Source organism: Drosophila biarmipes, chromosome 2L (genome assembly GCF_025231255.1).
Source record: "Drosophila biarmipes strain raj3 chromosome 2L, RU_DBia_V1.1, whole genome shotgun sequence".
In the NCBI taxonomy this organism is placed as follows: Eukaryota; Metazoa; Arthropoda; class Insecta; order Diptera; family Drosophilidae; genus Drosophila; species Drosophila biarmipes.
Window position 1 is genome coordinate 15,035,856 of NC_066612.1, and position 21,268 is coordinate 15,057,123.

General features: G+C 44.6%; 4 protein-coding genes across 37 annotated transcripts in view; 2 read left to right on the forward strand and 2 right to left on the reverse strand.

Annotated features, from left to right (window-relative positions):
- The window catches only part of LOC108033626 (sodium/hydrogen exchanger 3), a 30,714-nt gene extending 24,712 nt beyond the window's left edge, over positions 1-6,002 (forward strand). For 18 of the 29 annotated variants that reach the window (XM_050885542.1, XM_050885545.1, XM_050885540.1 and 15 more), the window contains 3 exons: positions 5-347; positions 1,389-1,667; positions 3,461-6,002. In XM_050885542.1, the coding sequence (XP_050741499.1) occupies positions 5-347; positions 1,389-1,667; positions 3,461-3,953 (1,115 nt within the window). In that variant the 3' untranslated portion in view covers positions 3,954-6,002. Of the gene's footprint in view, positions 1-4; positions 348-1,388; positions 3,224-3,460 lie in introns of those variants that run through there. The other 11 variants (XM_050885555.1, XM_017108011.3, XM_017108019.3 and 8 more) reach the window with 4 other exon arrangements.
- Positions 5,938-14,105, reverse strand: LOC108033624 (intersectin-2). Of its 4 annotated transcripts, XM_017107997.3 has the most exons (12): positions 14,022-14,105; positions 13,369-13,776; positions 12,889-13,287; positions 12,156-12,595; positions 11,765-12,038; positions 11,560-11,707; positions 11,238-11,504; positions 10,275-11,165; positions 9,539-9,787; positions 9,181-9,454; positions 8,878-9,051; positions 5,938-6,380 (listed from the first exon to the last, which is right to left on the reverse strand). In XM_017107997.3, exons 2-12 carry the CDS (start codon positions 13,530-13,532, stop codon positions 6,052-6,054), a joined length of 3,609 nt encoding a protein of 1,202 aa, XP_016963486.1. In that variant the 5' UTR covers positions 13,533-13,776; positions 14,022-14,105; the 3' UTR covers positions 5,938-6,051. The 4 variants fall into 4 exon arrangements, with proteins under 4 accessions (XP_016963486.1, XP_050741521.1, XP_050741522.1 ...); XM_050885564.1 differs by lacking the exon at positions 14,022-14,105 and having other exon boundaries at positions 13,369-14,007; XM_017108001.3 differs by lacking the exons at positions 5,938-6,380; positions 14,022-14,105 and adding an exon at positions 6,485-8,442 and having other exon boundaries at positions 13,369-14,006.
- Positions 14,106-14,748: 643 nt separating this feature from the next.
- LOC108034229 (probable ATP-dependent RNA helicase DDX47) lies at positions 14,749-16,728 on the forward strand. Its single transcript, XM_017109075.3, has 3 exons — positions 14,749-15,042; positions 15,105-15,363; positions 15,565-16,728. Exons 1-3 carry the CDS (start codon positions 14,836-14,838, stop codon positions 16,650-16,652), a joined length of 1,554 nt encoding a protein of 517 aa, XP_016964564.1. The 5' UTR covers positions 14,749-14,835; the 3' UTR covers positions 16,653-16,728.
- Positions 16,729-17,058: 330 nt separating this feature from the next.
- On the reverse strand, positions 17,059-21,131 carry LOC108034185 (protein deadlock). 3 transcript variants are annotated; one of them, XM_050885042.1, is made up of 3 exons: positions 20,933-21,131; positions 19,178-20,872; positions 17,059-19,120 (listed from the first exon to the last, which is right to left on the reverse strand). In XM_050885042.1, exons 1-3 carry the CDS (start codon positions 21,074-21,076, stop codon positions 17,210-17,212), a joined length of 3,750 nt encoding a protein of 1,249 aa, XP_050740999.1. In that variant the 5' UTR covers positions 21,077-21,131; the 3' UTR covers positions 17,059-17,209. The 3 variants fall into 3 exon arrangements, with proteins under 3 accessions (XP_050740999.1, XP_016964494.1, XP_016964496.1); XM_017109005.3 differs by having other exon boundaries at positions 19,175-20,872; XM_017109007.3 differs by having other exon boundaries at positions 19,190-20,872; positions 20,933-21,130.
- Between the last annotated feature and the right edge of the window lie 137 nt (positions 21,132-21,268).

Sequence of the window (21,268 nt, forward strand, 5' to 3'; positions counted from 1 at the left end):
AAAGGTGGTATAAACAAGCCTAAACAGCCCAAGTCCGTCATAGGTCTCTTCCGGCGAGAGAGTTCCAGCTCGAAGGCCGGAAGCGTTGGCATCGGCAGCACGGGGGCCGTGGACTCAGCCGCCAGTGGGTCGGATACGATGGTGGCGCCCATGCCCAATCAATTGGCCCTCGCGCCATCGACGTCCATGCACAATCCGCGGTTGGACAAGCGCTCCCAGTCGATATCCTCCGGTTCGCTGGGCGCCGGGCCCCATCAGCTGGGTCCGGATGGTCACTCCGGACCATTTCCGGTCACGGCCAGTCACCGGCGGAACGTGCGCAGGGGCTCAATGCTGGAGCTGAGCGGGTAAGTTGCGTGTCCACTTGGTCAGCCACCGAATGACTACACACCTAATTGTCTATGCTCATTGGTTTGTGCAGATACTCATCTAGTGTTTTTGTGTTTTCTACCAGACTGAAATGGGTATTTTCAAAATTTGATACATCTTTAAATTTAACTGAATGATATTGGCATCTTATTCGCATAATGGTAGCTCTGAAGTTGAGTATATCTATACGAAAACATAAAGAATATTAATAGATATAACCAATAATTTTTTTGTTAAGTCTTACTTCAATGTATGATAAAATTGCCTTTTCATGATAATAAAAATAAATCCAATTATATCTGTTGCCGAATTTTCAGCAGTATTCCATTACATACTTTTCATTAAAACAAATTTATCCCTTAATCTCGCTAGAAGATCCAAAATAGAATTAATGTCTAAACCAAGTTCTCAATATAAGCCGAAGACCCAGTTGAAAGCCCATTTCAGTACAAGGTTTTGTTTTATGCTTGTATATACAATAGCTTACTAATACGCATCAAGTTATAATTTCTTATTGGTTTAATACTTCTCAGTAGCTTTTATTTTTGTTGTTTTAATATTTTGTAGCTTATTTCTTAGTATATGAAAGTCGAAAAATCATACATTAAATTATTAATTAAGCTTTTAAAATTAGCATGACAATAATGATAATTGTATCAATTCTGTTGAATAAGTTATTCAACTAAGTGATCCGGATGTTCAATTGATTCTGCTATAATATGCAATATTTGTCTTATGATTCCCCTATCGGGATTTAATTATGAAAAGCCCAGACTTTCATTAGTCGAATATAGGCATTCTTTTCATTTTCCTATAACTATATCCCCATTTTCCTATGATATTCTTCCTGCTGTAATATGGCTTTTTATTCACCTTCTTTTGTTGCACCCTTTTCCGCAAATTGAAAAAAGCTGGCTTATTATAAAATTTGTACTCCCAAAAAGGCCTTATTCTGTGTTTGTGGATATTTTGTGGTTGAGCCCTCGTCTGTGTCTTTTATTGTGATGATTATTTTACAGACTCATTGCAACTGGACGAAGGCCCAGTAGAATTTTGCAAGTTAGTCCGGGAGCAACTAATTTACTAGAGTCAGCCAAGATCACAACTCCTTCTCCTCCACCTCCTTCTACTTCAACAATAACAACAACAACTACAGTAAAAACAACAACCACATCAACCACCAAGAACAACAACAACACCACCAACAATTCAACAGATACAACATCAGCCAGCGCGAGTTACTCGACGCCAACCTCCCCGAGATCCCAGGATAGCGTCACATTCACATACTATCCAAAGTAATGAGCTAAGCCGGATCGAACTGAACCGAACCGAACCGAAATCAAACTGTCTTGAGCAACCCAAACCGGCCATTATCGAATTTCGAAACTCTGTGAACCAAGAGACAAAGCTAAACTACCACATATACTAGCTTACATATGATAACTCTCTAGATACTAACCACACGAACTCTATATGCGAAGTATTGTATTTGTATATAGAGCCACAGATCAGAGCATATCATTGTAGAGTAACAGTCAGTCCCTGTAGGTTAGTCCTTGACAGCGATCTATCTTTTCATCTCAGCCGGAGTTGGTTCTCTTAAAATTGATTCCGGTGAATAATACTAGTCTTGCAATTGGATTCGAACTTCATTCCTCGCACTCACTTCCCACAGATCTCTGACCTGGCCCCACAAACTTCGCCTTACTCTCCACTGTATATAACTTTGAAATTAGGATGTTGTTAATTGGTGATCGATTGATTCAGTGCCAGGCATTCATATTCCGCATTCAAAAAACTATGCTGGGCTGCTGTTGTTCAATTTTATTTGCAGTTCTATTGTCTAGCACCCTTGTATAACAGTCCTATGACTCAAAATTAAGCTAAGATTTCATTAGGACATGTTATAGGACAGTTATATAACCATATTATGAATGTAATTTTAATCATTTATTAACCATCAAGTTAATTTCTGCTTTCTGTTTATGTCTATGTGTGTTTGTGTTATACATATAACAGTTTTTATGCGTTGTTTTGATCCCGATCTGCATCCAGCCCTTCTTATCCAACTTCTTAACCCTTTCTCCAGCCAATGCAATACAATTTAAAAAATTAATATAAAATGAAGTAAATTACTTCATGATGTCTGCTGTGCTGTGTTTTATTTGTTTTGTGAAATTTCCCATCCGAAAAACCAAAACATATCCGAACTAAGTACTAAACAAACTAAAATCCACATTGGTAAACGATTTGATGAAAAATTATATTTTTTAGCGGCGTATCATTCGATTCTGATTAGTCAAACCCGAAACGAGCACAGAGCCAGAGCAATTAACTAGCTAAACTGTCCACTAAATGCACAAAACACACCACATATTTCTACACGCACACAAAACACACTGACACCAAACTGTTATACAGTTGCGAGCACCTGTGATAACTCTTTCTTGATAAAGTTTCTATACCTAAAACAAAGTGTAAATTTAAACGGCTTAAGCACACAAACTATGTGTAAGTATTAGACAAAGTATCTTTCCAAAGTGTTATACGTATAACACAGTGCCTGGGCTCGGCACAACTAACAATCGAACCCACTTAACACCTACTCTCTTCTCTGTGCTAATCCCTAACGCATTTTTCACCAAAATCTTAGTTTACAAACAAAATCCAAACAGCGGACTCAACGAAATTGTATTGTATTTATGAAACTCGTAGTGTCAATGTAGAGTAGAACTGTTGTACTGTGCCTTAAACAAGTCTTCCTTATAAGCTTACCTTCCATCTTTCTGTTCCATTTTAATTTGCTTAAATGTAGTGCCTAAAATCAATAAATATATATTTTTTAAATTTACTTCTTATTAAGTGTAAGTTTTTTACGAAGTAATTTAAAAGTCTTCCTTAATTAGCTGTAGTCTCACATGCTAACATCAACCCAAAACGATTACCCAAACCCAATCATTAGCCAAAATTGATCACAACTATGACATTAACTTTCTACGCCTTCTCTTCACTTCATCCCACCATCGACTACCAACCACCAACCAAACCACCTACAACCACCGCACACACCACACAACACCACCAACAGAGACACAATACCCGAGGAGTCGTCGTACCAGCATGGACACTCCAAGTCCCTGTGCGAGCCGTCGGACTCGGATGACTGGGAGGGAGCAGCGCTGTCCGCCGTCGGCGGAGCCAACAGCGAGCGAATGATGCGCTTGAGCGGCAGGGAACCGCTCCTGCCACGCCCCTCCAACACGCCTCGCGCCCAGATCCGACGCATGAACGCGGGGGCGGTGGGCGGGGCAGCGGTCACCCAAGCGGGCCGGAGGAACCAGGTGACCAAGGCTCTGTTAGACTACGAGGACTCCGAGACGGAGTCCGAGGAGAACGACGACGACGAGGATGAGGACTTTGATTCGTACGACGACGAGAACATCGTGGTCACCACCTTTACGACCCCAGCCACGGGCAGGAGACCGGGTTCCAGTCCAGGATCGGGATCGGAAGCCAACACCGCCACCACCACCACGACAAGCATTCGGCTGACCCGCAACAACGACGAGAGCATCATTTGAGTATCGAGCACGGATGGCGACGTGGAGGAGGAACTGGATGGTGACGATGACGAGGATTTACGGGCCATCCCAGTTCCACTGTCCCGCAGTTCGAAGAGTCCACGGCGACGTCTGTTTCCATACGAGATGTTCTACTAACTAACTTCGGAACACACCCCACACACATTTCTATGACCTAGTTTGTAAGCCTAAAGTTGACAAAGAGTTGCGAAATAGTTTCCCAAAAAAATGGTTTAAAACAAAAAGCTTTATAATTATATTACCCAACCACAAGAATCGGGCAAAAGCTTAGGAAATGAGATAGCGAAAAAATTGTAAATAACACCTCATTGGAACAACAAATTGATTTCTTCTCGATCCTTTAAGTCGCTTCTTAAGATTTATAACTTCCAGTTTGTGTTTAGTGTTTAGTCCTGATCAATTGTTATTATGTACCACAGACGTATATATATCGAAAACCCGATTTAGTGATGACAGCAGATGTGTTCCAAAATAGCAAGCAAGCAACTTAATTGTGTAATAACTAACAAAGCGTAGCCAAAGTTCTTATTAAGCCTATGACAAACGTTGATTTCTTTGTTTATAATTTAGACAAAATGTACCAAATTGAGATCACATTGCGATGATGTGTTGCTAACCGTACTTAAGCGCGTACTTAGTTCGATAACTTAGTGAAATCGCAGAGTTTAGTTGAATTTTAGCCTTAGTTGTTAAATTAATAAGTTCGCAGTAATTAATTTCTGTATAGCCGCAGAGTCAGTACTAGGAATAACAGCAAAGTTTTACTCAGCTGAAACTATGTTTAGTCATTTTATTGCATTTGAGAACTAAGAAATTTCTACTGAAATTTTAAAAAGTAGATTCTTAATGAAAAGATCTTAAATCCTTCAGCTTCTGCAGTTTTATTTAAAGAATGCCACTGGAGCAGCTGAGTAAATCTTTGGCTGACCCCAACTATAAAATATACACAAATCAAGTAACTAATAGTGGACAGGTAAATGGACAGAGTTATGTAATTTATAAATTATTTTTGTAAACATTTACGAACGGTAAAGATAAATACCTAACGGTGGAAATGTTCGAACGAGCAAGTGTTTTGCGAACGATTGTGTGTGGAATGAGTGCATGACTAGGATTGAGCTAACCAAGCATAAACAGATTAACATGCTCAAAACCAAGTAAAGTAAACTAGAAATAAACGCACTATTCTGACGTAGATTTGAAAACGCATTAGAAGAATAAACTCTAATTACCAGACCGGACCCAAGGAGAAGCACGGAGCCAACTGAGAACACAGTAGCCAATATCCAGGACGATGGGATGTGTTCTGGAACCTACCTACCTAGAAATATTTGCGGGGACTGCTGACGGTAATCGTGAAAGTGGAACACACACCTACCTACTACGAGTAAAACAAAGTAAATATATATTTTCTAACTGATGTGCAACGCGCCCCTAGTACCAAGCCCTAATTTAGCCACCTATGACTTAAGTAGTTCGTATTCGCATTATGTTCTATCCAAGAAATTGCCTTCTGAATATGCACACCAGATCAGATAGAAATGGTAATCTTAGTTCGTTTCAAATTTTTATTTCGATCAGAAAGACAATAAACGGCTTCAAGAGACGCGAGCTCTTGGAAATTGTCATTTCAATAAATCTTTAATGGAAAAACATAAAAAATCAGAGCTGTGTTATATTGTGAGCAGGTCTTCTATATAAACTTGAGTTCCACTCAATTTCCGAAATTAACCTTGGATTGTGGGATAGGCAATTTATATATGGGACGCTGACTCATAAATTACTTGCTTAAGAAACTAACCTTGAATTCAATTGATGACTAAATCGAGAAAGTGTTTGCAGTTTTCATACCGTAGGCCTTAAGTTGTGCATACTTCAAAATTAATACAAATATTGATAGCGCAAAATAACAAAAATTTCAAAAAACACGATGCAAACCCGAAAGAATTGTAAATTGTTAAACTGATTTTAAATATTATATAAGAAAAAAATTTTACTAAAAATAAATTTAATGAAAAAACAAAATAATTTAAAACGAAACTCCTGTAATTTGGTATCGGAGAGGGTGGCGGTGCTTTTACCAGCATCGCCAAGGACCGAATCGTTTCTTGGGAGCTTGGGGCTGCCAGTCGACCACCACGGTCTTGCCAACCAGACGGTTGCCATTTTCCTGGAACATGGACTTTGCCATCGCCTCGGTGCACTCAAATCGGACGTAGGCGCATCCCATGAGCTGTCCATCGCGCCGCTTGGATATGTGAACTGCTTGGATGGTTCCCTGCAGCTTGCTCTTGGACATGGCCTGCGCCTGATCACCCGAATCTGCTTCAGACCTGCACCACTGTTGCCATAATCTCTGTACGCCGTTTGCTCTCCTGTCACTGCCACCTTGATGACGCCGGATCTCTGTGGGCATATGGCACGATATAGTAATGGAACATCTATTGAAGAGTGTAGAATTGAAATTCCCTTTCAGCAGGCATGCACATTCAAAAGCATTTTGTTTGAAATTCCTTTTATACATTTATTGCACCAAATATGTGTATTTTTTTATTTTCATAATTTAATTTAATATTTTTTGTTTTCTCTCTTTTACTTTTCTTCTAATTATGTTTGAAACTGATATATTTCAATATGTTTAATGGTATTTTTAGTTTTGTTTTCCCGAAGAATTCACTTTATATATACTCGTATGCATTGTGTGTCTGCAGAGGATGTCTATAAGTGATCCTCAGTCCGGCTTGTATATAGGTAGATATATCGATGGTCACCATTTCGCGTTTAAAGTGAGTCTCAGTGTAGGTGAGTGTGCTAATGCGTACAGAACTGGGGTTCCTCCTCGTCGGTATTGTTCTTAAGCATTGTTTACAATAATTAACTTTTTAACGATTAAACAAGTACGCTTATATGAGCATTATATGTATGCGGGGGTGTATATGTGGGGCTCGAAATGTACGATTATCTCAATTAACACTTTTGCTTTGCTTTTTCTAAAGAAATTTTAGTACTTTCTCTATATAGTATGTATATCATAGTTTTTGGTTCATTTAAATTTATTAGTACATATGTGTGGAATCAATAATCAACCCAACATTAGCTACATAAATATGTGTTTATGCTTTTAGAACTTCCCCGCCCAGCCGCCGATCATTTGGCCCTATTCCGCCCACTGATCGGCGCCTGGCGGGGCTTATAACGATTCTTCACTTTGGTTTCGTTTAATAGAGCTATAGACGCATAAATAGTCGTGGTATGCAATAACAAGTTACGATTAGGTTTATCCATGTAAGGTGACTTTTTGGTTATCATTTTTTGAAAGGCATTCGACAGTGTTTCTTCATATGTACGAAATAGCGTAGATACATACAAGTATGTGAGTGATTTTGATAAATAGACTACCTGCAACTAGCATAAACAGATTCGAACAGCATAACGTGGCCCTCTATAATATCCGACTGTCGTTCCGATCGGCTTGAATGAACTCTGTGTGGATTTTGTACATACTCAATTTTTACATCTCATCCATTCCTGTGCTTCGGATACAGATACTTTAAACTAGCGGCAAACAATTCAACATTCATCAATGAGACAATAGACATTAAACAAATACAATTATGGCAGTTGAGACAAGCGCTTAAATTAGTCGTTAAATCAAGTACGTTACTCAAAAAAGAAATAAAGCCATTATAAATATCATTAATATTATCAATACTGTTGCCCATGTGTAAGCTAATATATGTATATCCCGCTTTTCCATTATTCTTGACGTCTTCATAGTTTTCATTAAGATTTAAGAGAATGGTCATCATGCTTAATATTTAGTTAACAATAATGTATACTCCCACGTGTCGGTTGGAATACTTTAAATATATACAATTATATTCGGATATTATTGGAAAACACAGAAAACCATCGTTATAGATACTATATGCGTGTGTGTATAGTAGCATTTGGGAAAAAACTGTTGAATATTCTGGCTTTGATCGATAAACACATCTAATACAACGAAATTGCAATTGTCGTTTGATATCCTTATGTATTTTGTAGTTTCCGTATGCAGATTACTATATAAATCCTTTAAAATGTGACTTACTAGATTTCGGTTGTATCTTTCGTTTGATTGGTTACGAACATGAGAGCAATGTTTGATTCTATAAATGGTTTCAGATGAGATCTGGTTACTAACTCTATCAACAAGTAAGGGGAATTTCACACCGAAGAGGATAAACTTTGTGAAAAAACGTCGTATGACTAGCATTAAGGTTGAACAATGTAAATAGCCGACTTTTGGGCTCTTTAGAATATCGTACGAATTCCGGATGGGTAGTTTTGGAGGATATTGATGCTGCGGCTGATCTTAAGATAACCCAATTCCCAAGGGATGGTGTAGATTTGTTTGTCGGTTTTTTGTGTAAGCGAGTGCCTGTTGCCGCTTAGAGGCCAAAGCCAAAGGCTCGTTATACGTTTCCTGTTGGCAATTAAAATCGAAATCGCATTTAATTGGTTTACTTTATACACAAAATACAAATAATGCAGTACAAAATATAAATATGCAGGCTAAATAAATACACAATTGAATTAAAACTAGAGATTGGCTAAACGAAAAATAGAGAGCGCGCCATCGTTCAACTTAAGAGTAGATCTAAAAACTAAATAATCACAATTAACAAATAGATACATCTTGGGAATATTGCAACAAGTCAACATTAAACATAAGAGGGCTCTTCGATAGCGACGAGGCGAGAACAAATTGGCATGGCTTATTCGACATAATAGTGGGTTAAATTAATAAATAATATATATATATGGAATGTGGAAGTTAGAGAGCTACGCCTAGCAGAGGGCTGGAGCTGCAGTTGTGAGATTCACTGCTTGGTGGTGCCATTAGCTTTCACCGGCTTACCGGACGTCACAAAGGGTCCCACATAGTTGCTGGGGAACAGACCGGAAAGGCCATTCAGCTCGCCGCGCCACCACTCCGGCTCATCCCGACCCAGCACGCTGATGATGTCGTCCTTTTCAAACGACAGCTCGTCGTCGTTTTGTGCTTTGTACGGATAGAGCGCTATGACCTTGTCTGTGGGGGCAGTAAACATGAAAAGTCAATTAAAAAACGTAACATTTTGTAGGTACTGAAGCAAAAACAAGTATCCAAAGGCTAATGTTTTAGTTTAGCTTCATATATGCTTATATATCTTAAACCCACCCAAGATCTGCTCGGTCATTTCGATACGACTGCCGGAAACTGGAGTGTTTCGTCCGCTGTTGCGCCCGCCTTGGAGAACCTTCACATACGTGGCCGGGAACCAGCCAATCTGGCGTCGCCGGCCCTTCGCCTGCAGCTCACCCTCCCACCAGCCGGAGTCCGTCTTCTTGCGGATCATGATCAATTGGCCTCGCGTCAGCGAAAGCTGCTCGGTGCTGGTGGCCTCATAGGGAGCGATTACTTGAGCAATCTCCGACCGCTTGGCCCGCATGCCCTGAAAGATGGTTACAAGAAAAAGATGTCGGTTTATTAAGTGCTACTATTGGAGGCGCAGTAACGGGCGGTGTCAACTATTTACGGGTGTCATGGAAGAGGTGCGTGACATGGGTCGGCTGTAGCTCTCGGCCGGCTCGCTGCTTTGTGTCTTGGACTGTGTATTGATCTGGGAAACTTCAGTGTCGAGGTCTTCGTGGGCCTCCTCGGCGCCAACGCTTGGGCTGGCGATCGGCTGCTCGCTGAGCTCTTGGACAGGCAGCGGCTGGAAGACCTGCTCCTCTGCCTCCACGGGAGCAGCGGCGTAGGCAGAGTTGCCGTTCAGCGTCGTCTCCTGGTTCAGTGCAAGTGTAACGACAACGGTGGCAAAAAGCACAGCACATGAAAAGCATTGGATTAGTAGATGGACATGAGGGCAACGGTTAGACACGACTCTAAACTTTGGGGTTGTGAACTCTGTATAGGTGAACAACAGTGTGGGTCGAACTACAAATTTGGCATCCTTATTGTATTTACAAAATAGTTTTACCTGCCTTCTGAACATACAATTTTCTAAAATGTAACATTATCTAACACATTATCTTCAAGTTTGTTTGAGTATATAAATTTTTAAATTAAACATAATTATATATGTCATCAATGTTCCCTGATCATTATTCTAGAACATTTAATTATTATTACATTAGTTTTATAATATTTGTTTCCTAGAATGCATTCAAACATCATTTCTAAATATCTTAAATCCTTGCTTGTTGGCCAGTCGACTTTTATTAAAAATGAACCCACACCAAACTACAGTTTTTAATAAGCTTTGCACTTACCTGATCCAGAGATTCCACCGGATCCGCAGTGGCCGTGCTGGCCGTACCCACGTCCGCCTTTTGGACGTAGTTCGAGGGGAACATGCCGGTGCGGTTGCCAATGGTGCCCGTCCACCACTCTCCCTCCTTCTTGATGACCATGACCATCTCGCCGGCGCTGAAGCTCAGATCGCCCTCCTCGGCGGACTCATAAGGATATGCGGCTATGTAGTACTCGACATCGCCGGCGGCATTTAGATCGGCAGAAGCCGCCGGAGCCTCGCTGGTAGTTATATTGTCATTGTAGGTGTCCGCCACCGCGGCCACTTCGGCCACAATTTGTGGTTCGACGGCGGCGACAGGGGCAGCGCCGCCATCGTCTAGCTTCTCCACATAGGACTCGGGGAACCAGCCGGTGTGGCCGTTTATCTCGCCAGCCAACCATCCCGGCTCGGCGTTCTGTTCCAAGGGCACCAGGATAATGTCACCCGGCACGAAAGTAATCTCCTCGGCATTGCGCGCATTGAACTCATACACGGCCTGATATTTCACGAACCCTTCGGGCGCCGGTCCGCTCAAGTCCACAGCTGGAGCTGCCACGGCGGTTACGTCGTTACTCATACCTGCATAAGGGTCGGCGGCAGTCGTGTCCGTCTCTCCCCAAGCACTGGAAGTGCCTGTGCCCCAGGCCGAGGTTACGCTGGTCTCGTTTTTGCGATTGTACTTCAATTCCAGCACCGAGGTGCGCTGCACGTCGTATTCCTTGTACAGATCCTCGCACTTGGTGAGCAGAGCGGAGAGTTCCGCCTTGAGCTCAGTCATTTGTACGTCATTAGAGTTGATGTCCTCCTTCTTTGACTCAATCTCCTTGCCAATGTTCTCGACTTTGTCCTTGATTTGGTTAATTAGCAACTGTTAAGGAAATAAATATATTATTAGTAAAAAATTTGAAGGCAAATAAGGTCTAAACAACGTTTTTCTCACCTGCTTATGGGCAAAGGCCGCATTGAGTTGCTCCTGCTGTGCATTCTCGCCTGCCAAGGCAGCGCCGCTGGCCTTGCTTTTAGCATCCCACTTGGCTCGCTCCTGGGTGAGCTGCAGCAGCTTGGCATTCTGCTCTTTGATACGCGCCTTCAGCTGCGACATTTCGGTCATGGAAGTGTCGCGCTGAGTGCGCATGCCATCGATTACGGTCTTTACGTTGGTCACGCCGGCGCGAGTGTCGCAAATTCTCTGCGAGAGGTCCTTGATCTGTAATTGATTCATATTAATCAGATTGCTCAATTTAAATTAAACTTTAGTTAACCTTCTCATTCAGTGTGCTCAGCTCGACATTGAGCTGGGTGTTGTGTGCCTTCTGCTTCAGGACACGCTCCTGCTCCCTCTCCTTCTGTGCGTTCATCTCAGCGATTCTAGCCTGCTCCCATTCCTGCTGGCGCTGCTTCTCTAGTTCCCTGATGGGTCCGGAATTAAATCACTACATTGTGGTTTGAAGAGTTGATTATGCTTACTTTCTGGCCGCTTCCTTGGCTTCCAGTTCCCGCTTGCGCTGCTCCTCCTTCTCCATTTCGATCTCCCGCTGACGCTGGAGCTGTCGTTCCAGTTCCTCCTGCTGCTTGCGCTCGGCCTCCAAACGAGCCTTTTCACGTTTATCCGCCTCGTCGCGCTCCTTGCGCTCCCGCTCTTCCCGCTCCTTGCGCTGCTGGTCCTCCATGATCTTGCGCCTACGATCGAGTTCTGCCTGGCCCTTCACATAATTCTCCTTGCGCTTGTCCTCGAAGGAAGCTGGGAAACAAGAGAACACAATTGGTTATACATTGAAGATAGTAATGAGTAATTTTTAAATGCCCCAATGTTGTTTATACCTATGGCTTAGGAATTTATGGAATTCCAAACACTTACTTTGACCGGGCAGTCCGGCTGTTGGGTCAGCATCCACAGCTCCCACTCCGCCCTGCGATGACACCGAGGCGTGCCTGGAGGCGGGCTGCGAGCCTGGACGCGAAACCACTCCAGAGACCGAGCCGGGACGCGACTTGATCTTGCGCAAGTTGGGCGGAATCCAGTCCTGGGGCAAGGTAACCGGAATCTTCTCGCCACCCATGGCCTTCTCGCACAGGAACATGGCCAGAATGAACTCGTCGCAGTTAAGGCGACCGTCGCCATCGATGTCCGACAGCGTCCAGATCTGCGCCAGCGTCACCTGGGGCAGCTTGCTCTGCACCAGAACGCCGCGTGCCTGGGCACCGGTCAAGTAACCAGATCGAGTGCGATCATTGGCATTGAACACCTGCGTGTATTTGCGCTTCTGGGCAGCTTGTACGGCCCACTCTCCTTGGTTTCTAAAAGGATAAATAAAAAATAAATAAAATGTGTAATAAATGATTTATATCTAAGTAATCTGGCTGAGATTTGCATATTGCAAATATCATAAAGACAACACCATATACTCCCTAATAACCATCCCTCAATTTATACTTCCATTTCATCGTTTTATTATTGGGTTGTTTTGGTAAATGGTATATGGCTTCAATTTATGTCAGATCATAAAAAAGGCATTATGGGTAAGCGGTCGAAACTACTTAGCCCTTTCCCACTTGGAATTCCCTTAGATTAAAATGCGATGAATACTCACACAGACTCGATGGAGGGCGCTCGCTCCGAGATGGACATGTGGCGACTGGGTGGGTTGCTGGAGGGCGGTGTGGGGCCAGCGGGCACCTTGGCCAAATCCACGACGCCGGGTGGCGAGATGACAGCAGCCACCGGGGGAGGAGCCACCACGGGAGCAGGAACCACTGCGGCGACAGGCGGCACTATTCCCTTGAGCGGATCCAAGGGGCTCATGGAGCTGGTGGAGCCACGTGGCGTCATCGAGGGCGTCTTCTGGCCGTCGCCGGTGAGGGAGGCCAGCAGGCTTGGCGGCAGGACCTTGGGCACATCCATGCCGCGCAGCTTGAGGTTGATCAGCTTGCAGGCTATGCTGAACTCGTTGATGTTCATCTTGCCATCCGAATCGGTGTCGGCCAGAGCCCTGCAGATAAGCGAATGAGTAAGTATTAAAGCGCTTATCTGGAGGTGATTCATGGGGCGACCCATGTATCCAAATACTCACCAGATCTGGCCCAGGATCAGGGGTGGCAGCTGGGACTGTAGGAAGAATCCCTTGGCCTGGGCGCCGGTGACGAATCCTGCCTGCGGCTGGAGGGCCTTAAACTGCTCCTGGTACTTCAGGCGCTCCCTCGGAGTCACCGCCCACGCATCCACCGCCGGGTTCATTTTGGCCAAACACACTTTATCCTACTTTCTCCGGAAAGCTCTTCCTCTTGCTCGTCCTTTTTCCGTGCCCGAGTGTGTATTAGTGCGCTCTCTTCGGCCGCCTTCGAGTACACATCAAATACGCTCTCTTCCCTTTCGCTGCGCACTCTCTTCGCCGCTCTCTTTACTACGGCTGTCGCCTATTGAGTATCCGTTTTGGCACCCACCACCCCACAAATTTTCACAATGGATTTTTATGGTTTACCTGCAATGCAATTGCGAAAATTAACAACCGAATCACATCTCATCCGTGGGCAGATTGTCAGTATCAGTATCAATTGGCCCCACTCGATTTTGAACGCCTTCGGTTTTCGCTTTAGTAGGCGTTTTCCCTGGCCAACCGGAAAGCTAAGCCAGCAATTTACAGATAAGCGATGCTCTGGCACAATCACCGCCTACGCGCTCGGTTTTCCCTAATCTGCCACTTTTAACGGCCGTTCTGGAGCTTACTTTGCATTGGAAGAGGAAAATCTTGTATTTGCGTAAATTCAATCAATAGTAGTGATGTGATGTAAAAATATACATCGATAGCGGGCATCGATTTTTGTCGACATTTCGCAATATCGCCGTGATGTAAAAATATATATCGATAGATTGCTTGTCGACGCTTCTCGATTTCTCGTGATGTAAGAAAATACATACAATATCGTACATCGATTGCTTGTCGAGATTTCTCGATATAAGTGCTAAGCGTTTCCATTTTGGACGCTCCGGACTTCACCAATAATTTGAGGAAGTCGAGTTTCAAATTTTTTTCTACTTCGGCCAATACTAGCTTCCTAGTTATAAGAAAAACTTTGTATTGCAAAACAAATTTAAGATTAAGAAATCATTACATTTTGGAATATCAACTTAAGTCCAATTTTCACTACGCGGTAAAAGCAATGGATTCTAATTTTGGGCATCCTAGAATAATATTTCTCAGTAATGGTTGTGGAATGTACGACAAAATCGTCTTGGAAACCCTATAAAGAGGAATTTGGTCTCCCTGCTCTCCTATAAAAGTTTTAATTGGGGTTGAGGTGCGTTAAACTGTAAAGGGATCCAAGCTCATCGTAGAATCGAGCCTGTGTAAAGAATAGCTGTGTGAATGGGCTATTATTTGTGTTTCAATGCTTCTAAAAATGTTGAAACATCGATGCATCGATATTTCCATCGGCGTTTCCCCACCTCTACGCTCTTCCTCTTTCTTTCCGACCACGTGCCGAGATTGGTGGTAATATCCATAGCGTGCCCAATTTTTTGTCGAAACTCATGTAACAAAATGTCGGAAACTTCAGAGGACGAACAGGCGCAGCTGCAAACCAGCGACGAAGAGGAGGAACTAAGTGGCGAGGAGGAGCAGGAAGGTGATTCGGAAGCGGAAGGCGATGAAGATGAGGCGGAGGAAAATGGCGCCGGTGATGCAGCCAGTGGTTCCGAGGAGGACGACGACACGGCTGAGGACAAGAAGCTGACCTGGAAGGATCTAGTATGTGTGCCACTCGAAATCCCTCTTCAGGATCGCCTCTAAGGTTTCTCTTTTCACCTCAGGGACTCAATGAGACTTTGTGCCAGGCCTGCAACGAACTGAAGTGGAAGGCGCCCTCGAAGATCCAGCGTGAGGCCATTCCGGTGGCGCTGCAGGGCAAGGATGTGATTGGCCTGGCGGAGACTGGGTCCGGCAAGACGGGAGCCTTCGCCCTGCCCATTTTGCACTCTCTGCTCGAGAATCCGCAGCGATATTTCGCCCTCGTGCTAACTCCCACGAGGGAACTGGCATTCCAAATCGGCGAGCAGTTCGAAGCGCTTGGTGAGTGTTCCTTCAACTTATTAAGTCTATTCTATTATTACCAAACCACACAATGATGTTAAACTTGTTTTGATTTTGTTTTCAAACGAAAATATGAAATTATTATTTCTTTATTCGTCACTACCTCTGAGTTAAAACCGTTCCCCTAGTTGTAATTCAATCATAAGTCACACAAGCTCATGCTAGCTACTGTTCTTTCAGGCAGCAGTATTGGCATCAAGTGTTGTGTGGTCGTCGGCGGCATGGACATGGTAGCCCAGGGTCTGCAGCTGGCCAAGAAGCCACACATCATCATTGCCACACCGGGTCGCCTGGTTGATCACCTGGAGAACATGAAGGGCTTCAACCTGAAGGCCATTAAATACCTAGTCATGGACGAGGCGGATCGCATTCTCAACATGGACTTCGAGGTGGAGCTGGACAAGATCCTGAAGGTGTTGCCGCGCGAACGGCGGACATTCCTGTTCAGTGCGACCATGACCAAGAAGGTGAAGAAACTTCAGCGCGCCTCGCTGAAGGATCCGGTGAAGGTCGAGGTCTCCAACAAGTACCAGACGGTAGAGCAGTTGCAACAGTCATATCTGTTCATCCCCGTTAAATACAAGGATGTTTATCTGGTGCATATCCTCAACGAACTGGCGGGCAACAGCTTTATGATCTTCTGCAGCACCTGCAATAACACCGTTAAGACGGCTCTGATGCTTCGGGCATTGGGACTGGCAGCCATCCCCCTGCACGGCCAAATGTCCCAGAACAAGCGACTAGCTGCTTTGAACAAATTCAAGGCGAAAAATCGTTCGATTCTCATTTCAACGGACGTGGCCTCCCGCGGTCTGGACATCCCCCATGTGGATGTGGTCGTCAACTTTGACATACCCACTCACAGCAAGGACTACATCCATCGCGTGGGAAGAACTGCAAGAGCGGGTCGGTCCGGCAAAGCCATCACGTTGGTCAGCCAGTACGACATTGAGCTGTACCAGCGCATCGAGCACCTGCTGGGCAAGCAACTGCCACTGTACAAGTGTGAGGAAGACGAGGTCATGGCCCTCCAAGAGCGAGTGGCAGAGGCTCAACGCACCGCCAAGCTGGAGCTGAAAGATCTGGAGGATACGAAGGGAGGCAGGGGCCACAAGCGGGGCGGCGACAACCACGATGATTCGGAGCACTTCACGGGCGCCCGCAAACGCATGAAGCCTATGGGTGGCGGCGGGGGCAAAGGCGGAGGAGGTGGTGGAAAAAAGGGCTTCGGCAAAAAGAACTGGAGCAAGGGCAAACAGAAGAGATAGACTCAGGTCTACCCTATAGCTAAGTCTCGATTTTATTTAGTGGTAATCTATTTCCTAATAAAAGAAAATAAGAAAAGCTTTATTAGTTTGAAATATGCGGAGGTGCCAATGAAATCAATTAGACCTAAATCCCTAAAGAATGTATATTGATGTCTAAGGATTCTATGTGAGCGCAAAGTAATTTTTGCGGCAGTCCTGAAAAGGTGGTTTCCGAAGTCATTGCTTTTAGATTCAAAGGTTATAATAATTTCAGTCGAAAGCTAACAATGCAGCGAAGGAGACGTACATAGACCCTATAAAATATATATATTCCTGATCATTATCATATACTCCTGTCATGGCGCTAACAGCAGCGAGTAACAAGAGCTTCATATTTTTTGTGCTGTAATCAAGGGTGCTACAGCCATAACAATTACACTTTTCATTTATTAATCGTTTCAATACAAAATTTTTGTAAAAAATGGGTTAGAAATAAACTTGGTATTTTCATTTGGTTAAGAGTATGATAAATGTCAAAACAAAAGTATAATTCGATGCTCAGATCATTTCATAGATAATTAAATTCGATTATATTGTGTAATTAAATTGTTAGGGAAGTGATTTGGATGATGAAATCCGTTGTTTCCATTAAAGTTATGGGCGTTTATTGGCAGAGGTGGTTCTCTAAAATTAGGGACTACGGGGTGGCTTCTAAATGGTGGACACGGCTGACCAGCAGCATGTGGTGGAACAAGCAGGGGAGCACCGCAATCCGGCACTGATTGTCGCCGGATTGCATTTTCACTGCGGTTTGATAGGATCGACAGAATGGTTTTATTGCGGCAAGTAGTTTCTTGATGTAAGGTTATCAGCGTTAAGGCTTTTGCAAATTTTTCTCCTTGGTCTAAAGAAGAGTTGAGCATGGTGATCAAGTTTTCTATCGGTATCTCAAATCCATAAAGCTCCTTGAGTTCCGCCAGCTTATCGCTATATTTATCCCAGTTGGCGCTGGACAAAATATTCAACACCATCACTGTCATATCTCGAAACTTGTGAGCCTTGCTTGGCAGCCACAAGTGTTCCATTATGCAGCCAATGGCCACTTCCTGCATTCCGCATTTTTGGAGGACGCAATAGACGTGGCCCAGCAAAGGAGCAGCAATGTCTTTGTAGAAGCGACAGTCGCCCACCATATAAAGCAGCTGCTGCCGGAGCTGGCGATTTTCAAAAATGTCCACAAATGAGGTGAAGTAGGTCTGGAACATAAAAAAGCTTCGCAGCATCAGGCGATAGGCGCTCAACAATGCCTCCTCATCCATCTTGATCAGACGCCTCTGGACTTCGCCCAAGCTGTTCAACGTATGATCGCAGTTGAACGTGCGGCACCTGTTGTCCAGAGACTGCATGCACTTTACCCCAAACACTTCTCTTAACCAGATATTACCCTGTGGAGGCTGGGCAACGGGTAGCTGGGGTGTGAACTCTTTGCTGCTGGCATTAACCAACGGAACTGTCGCTTCCGAAGGCACGCGATAGGGTGGACCAAAAACGGGCACTGGCTCTTTCACCCGTCGAGCAGCGGTTGCCTCTTCGCGTTGCTGGCGATTCGATGCCACTGGCGTAGGATCCACCTGCAGCGGTGAAACATGCTTGGCCGTTTGCTTATTTTTTTTTGCAGTCTCCTGGCGCTCGTAAAGCGATCGCATCACAGAGGGCTGTGTCTTTAATACCTCTTGGTTCACTTTTGGTATACGGAATGTTTTCACATTCTGCACCTTTGGAGTTTCTGCACCGACAGCTCTCTCTGGCGCTTCTTTTGAGGGTTTCGACATGGGCTTGGGTTTCTGCTCGGCGGTTTGCAATTTCTCAACTGGTTTCGGCTCAGGAGGAGTCTCGTCGTCGAGCCCATCCCAGGAAGTAGCCACCGAGAGCACATCGTCGTCGTCGTCCTCGTAGTCCAATTCTTCTTTCTCCCCCATATAGACGCCGGCCAAATCGGCTTTATTTTCCTCTACCGTTGTCGAACTTGTCAGCTTTTCGAAGAACTCAGTGGTGTGGACCAGCTGACTATCAATTTCGCTGGGCGTTTTATTGTTAAAGATCTCTAGACAGCGTTCCATCTCCTCCACCTCACGGAACATTTCACTCGGTGTATCAAAGAAGACACACTCCCCATCTTCTATTAACTGGATACCTTCGCCGGCCTCGCTACCGCCCACAGGACTGGTTAGCTCCATGTCGTCGTCCTGCAACTGATCCTCATCCAACTTGTTGGACGCGTATACCGGTTGTCCTCGTCGGCTATCGTTGTCGACAGCCATGTTGTAGTTATGCTCGCAGAGATGGCTGGGTCTCCTAATCGACTGACCCTCGGAAAGATTGTTCTTATGGCCCGCATCCTTCTCAGCAGATTCACCGACCTCTGCGCGTTTCAAGTTGATCGCTTTCGGTTGCGTGTGGTCTGGCATCAACGGTGTTTTGGCGCTTATCTGTGGCAACAAAAGGAAGTGGTTAGGTAATGTAAAATCCAAAAAACTGCTTACTGCTTTTACGCCTACGTTTGACAAGGTCCTTTTCTTGTGGTGCGTTGAGATTGGTGCGATCAGTTCAAGGCGTGAGTTTAGTGGCTTCTTTTTTCCCGATGACTTTGACAAGTTCTGTGGTTGTTGAATTGTCTCGCAATGAGTGCTTGGCTTGACCAGAGTCTGCGGAGTTTTCAGCCATTTATGTGGGTTTGTTTTTTTCAGCGGAAGCGCTTTAAGCCTTTTCTGTGATTCCTTCAACTGCTTTTGTGAACCTTTCAGCAATGGTTTAGTCTGGTGTTTCTTTGGTATCTGCATGTGCTGCTGTGCTTCCCCGATCTCCGTCTCCATGTTGACCAGCTGCTGATCGTTTTCATGAGGCTGCTTCTGGGTCTTTTTTGTTATCTCTGGCCGCTCTGCCAAATGCTTTTTCTGTCCGATCAATAAAGAGTTGCTTGCTGGCTTCGTAGGCTGCTCCATAGTGCTCCAGAGCTCCGCCTCTAACCTGGCCTGCTGCAGAGCCTTCTCCTGCAATGAGGGGCGTCCTCTTTTGCGCTTCTCTTGCAGTGGTAAAGCATTGCAATATTGAGTCGGCGACTGCTTTTGAATAGCGACGGCCACGTGTGCTGGTTTTTGTTGTTGTTTGACTTTCATGTTTATCAACCATTTGGAAAGGGGCAGTTGGTCATCGCCTTCGTCGCTTGATTGCTCACATCCGTGGGGGAAGGAAATCTCGGGCTGCTGTGTGATCTTGATAGGATTAGCTACTGTATCACGTCTCTTTGTCAGATTGCGGTTTGTGACTTGCGGAGCATTTGTAGAAACACAAGTGTTTCGACGTTTAATGGAATGGGCTGAGGAAGCTTTGTGATCTTCAACAGGAACACATGATTTTCTGCGATTAGTTGTCTTGGAAACACTTGAAGCTCTCGGCCTAATGGGATTCATAATGACATCATCTATAAGATCGCATGAGTCCCGGGTCTTGGTGGGATTCAAGTCCGAAGCCTTTGGCAAGGCAAATGTATTTTGGCGCTTAAGGACATCAAAAATAGGATCATCGGACGAGGAACATGACTCACTGCGCTGGATGGTATTAGTTGTAGATGGACTAGCGCGTGATTCTTGACACTTATGTGGCTTCGAAGTAGAAACATCCTGCGAGGCACAGGTATCTCGGTTCTTTGTGGAACTCAAATTGGAATCGTCTGACGAGGAGCAAGACTCTTCGCGCTTGGTGGAGTTAGCTGTGGAAACACTAGCACGTGATTTTCGGCGATTAACGGCATTTGCGACTTTATCATCCGTCGAAGCAGATGCCTTTTGGATCTTTTTGGAATAAACTTTTGTAATCGATTCTCGACTTTTGCGCGGAGTCCCGATTTTGGCGTATTCGGAATGACGAGGGTTTTTTAGCTGAGACTTAGCAGTGGAGACACTTAAAGACCTTTGCTCTTCGGCAGAAGCACCGGAAACCGAATGCGCAATGGTATCACGCCGCTTGCCTGAACTAGGGGTTTTGGGAGGAACTGAGTGCGATATGGTATCGCGACGCTTGCCGGGATTGGTGGCTTTAGACCGAGAAGAAGGGACGCTGGAACTAGATGGTTCAAGGAACTCTGAAGTCTTCCGTCCAGTAGCGCTCCCTTTGGCAAGGGACTCCAGAAAAGCTTTGCTAGGTCGCACCAGATATTCGGTCTTTATCGGTATGTTTGGATCCTGTTCGTAGAATAATAACAAATAGTTTTCTCAGGAAAGAAAAGTGCACGAAAAACATACCGTGCTCGTCTGGATGTAGTAGGGATTGTCCCAGGTGTCCAGAAAAGCAGCGAAGATGGTGGCCCATTCTGAGTCCGGATAGGAGGAAGATCCCAAAATGGTTAAAATCTGCTGCCAACAGGCCATTTTATGGCGCATTTTCATCTTGAAACCTGCTTTCCACGCCAGCCACGCACAAGAAACTTCAAGAATTTGATTTCGCAAGTTTTGCGGTACTTTCCGGTGTGACCATGGAAACATATTTTAAGCACGCGGCAGGATGGAGTCCATATTAGCGGCGATTGTGGAACGGTGGAATTTGGGTCACGAGCTGCTATATTTCGGCATTGTAGGCGC

Bases quoted from the DNA above. Each gene is read 5' to 3' on its own strand.
- LOC108034185 (XM_017109005.3), bottom strand. From the start codon at position 21,076: ATGAAAATGCGCCATAAAATGGCCTGTTGGCAGCAGATTTTAACCATT. The intron at 20,873-20,932 runs GTATGTTTTTCG...TTCTACGAACAG, and splicing joins ACTACATCCAGACGAGCACG to GATCCAAACATACCGATAAA. The intron at 19,121-19,174 runs GTAAGCAGTTTT...TTGTTGCCACAG, and splicing joins CAAACGTAGGCGTAAAAGCA to ATAAGCGCCAAAACACCGTT.
- LOC108033624 (XM_017107997.3), bottom strand. From the start codon at position 13,532: ATGAACCCGGCGGTGGATGCGTGGGCGGTGACTCCGAGGGAGCGCCTG. The intron at 11,505-11,559 runs GTTAACTAAAGT...AATCAATTACAG, and splicing joins TGAGCACACTGAATGAGAAG to ATCAAGGACCTCTCGCAGAG. The intron at 11,166-11,237 runs GTGAGAAAAACG...TTTCCTTAACAG, and splicing joins CGGCCTTTGCCCATAAGCAG to TTGCTAATTAACCAAATCAA.
- LOC108034229 (XM_017109075.3), top strand. From the start codon at position 14,836: ATGTCGGAAACTTCAGAGGACGAACAGGCGCAGCTGCAAACCAGCGAC. The intron at 15,043-15,104 runs GTATGTGTGCCA...TTTTCACCTCAG, and splicing joins AGCTGACCTGGAAGGATCTA to GGACTCAATGAGACTTTGTG. The intron at 15,364-15,564 runs GTGAGTGTTCCT...CTGTTCTTTCAG, and splicing joins CGAGCAGTTCGAAGCGCTTG to GCAGCAGTATTGGCATCAAG.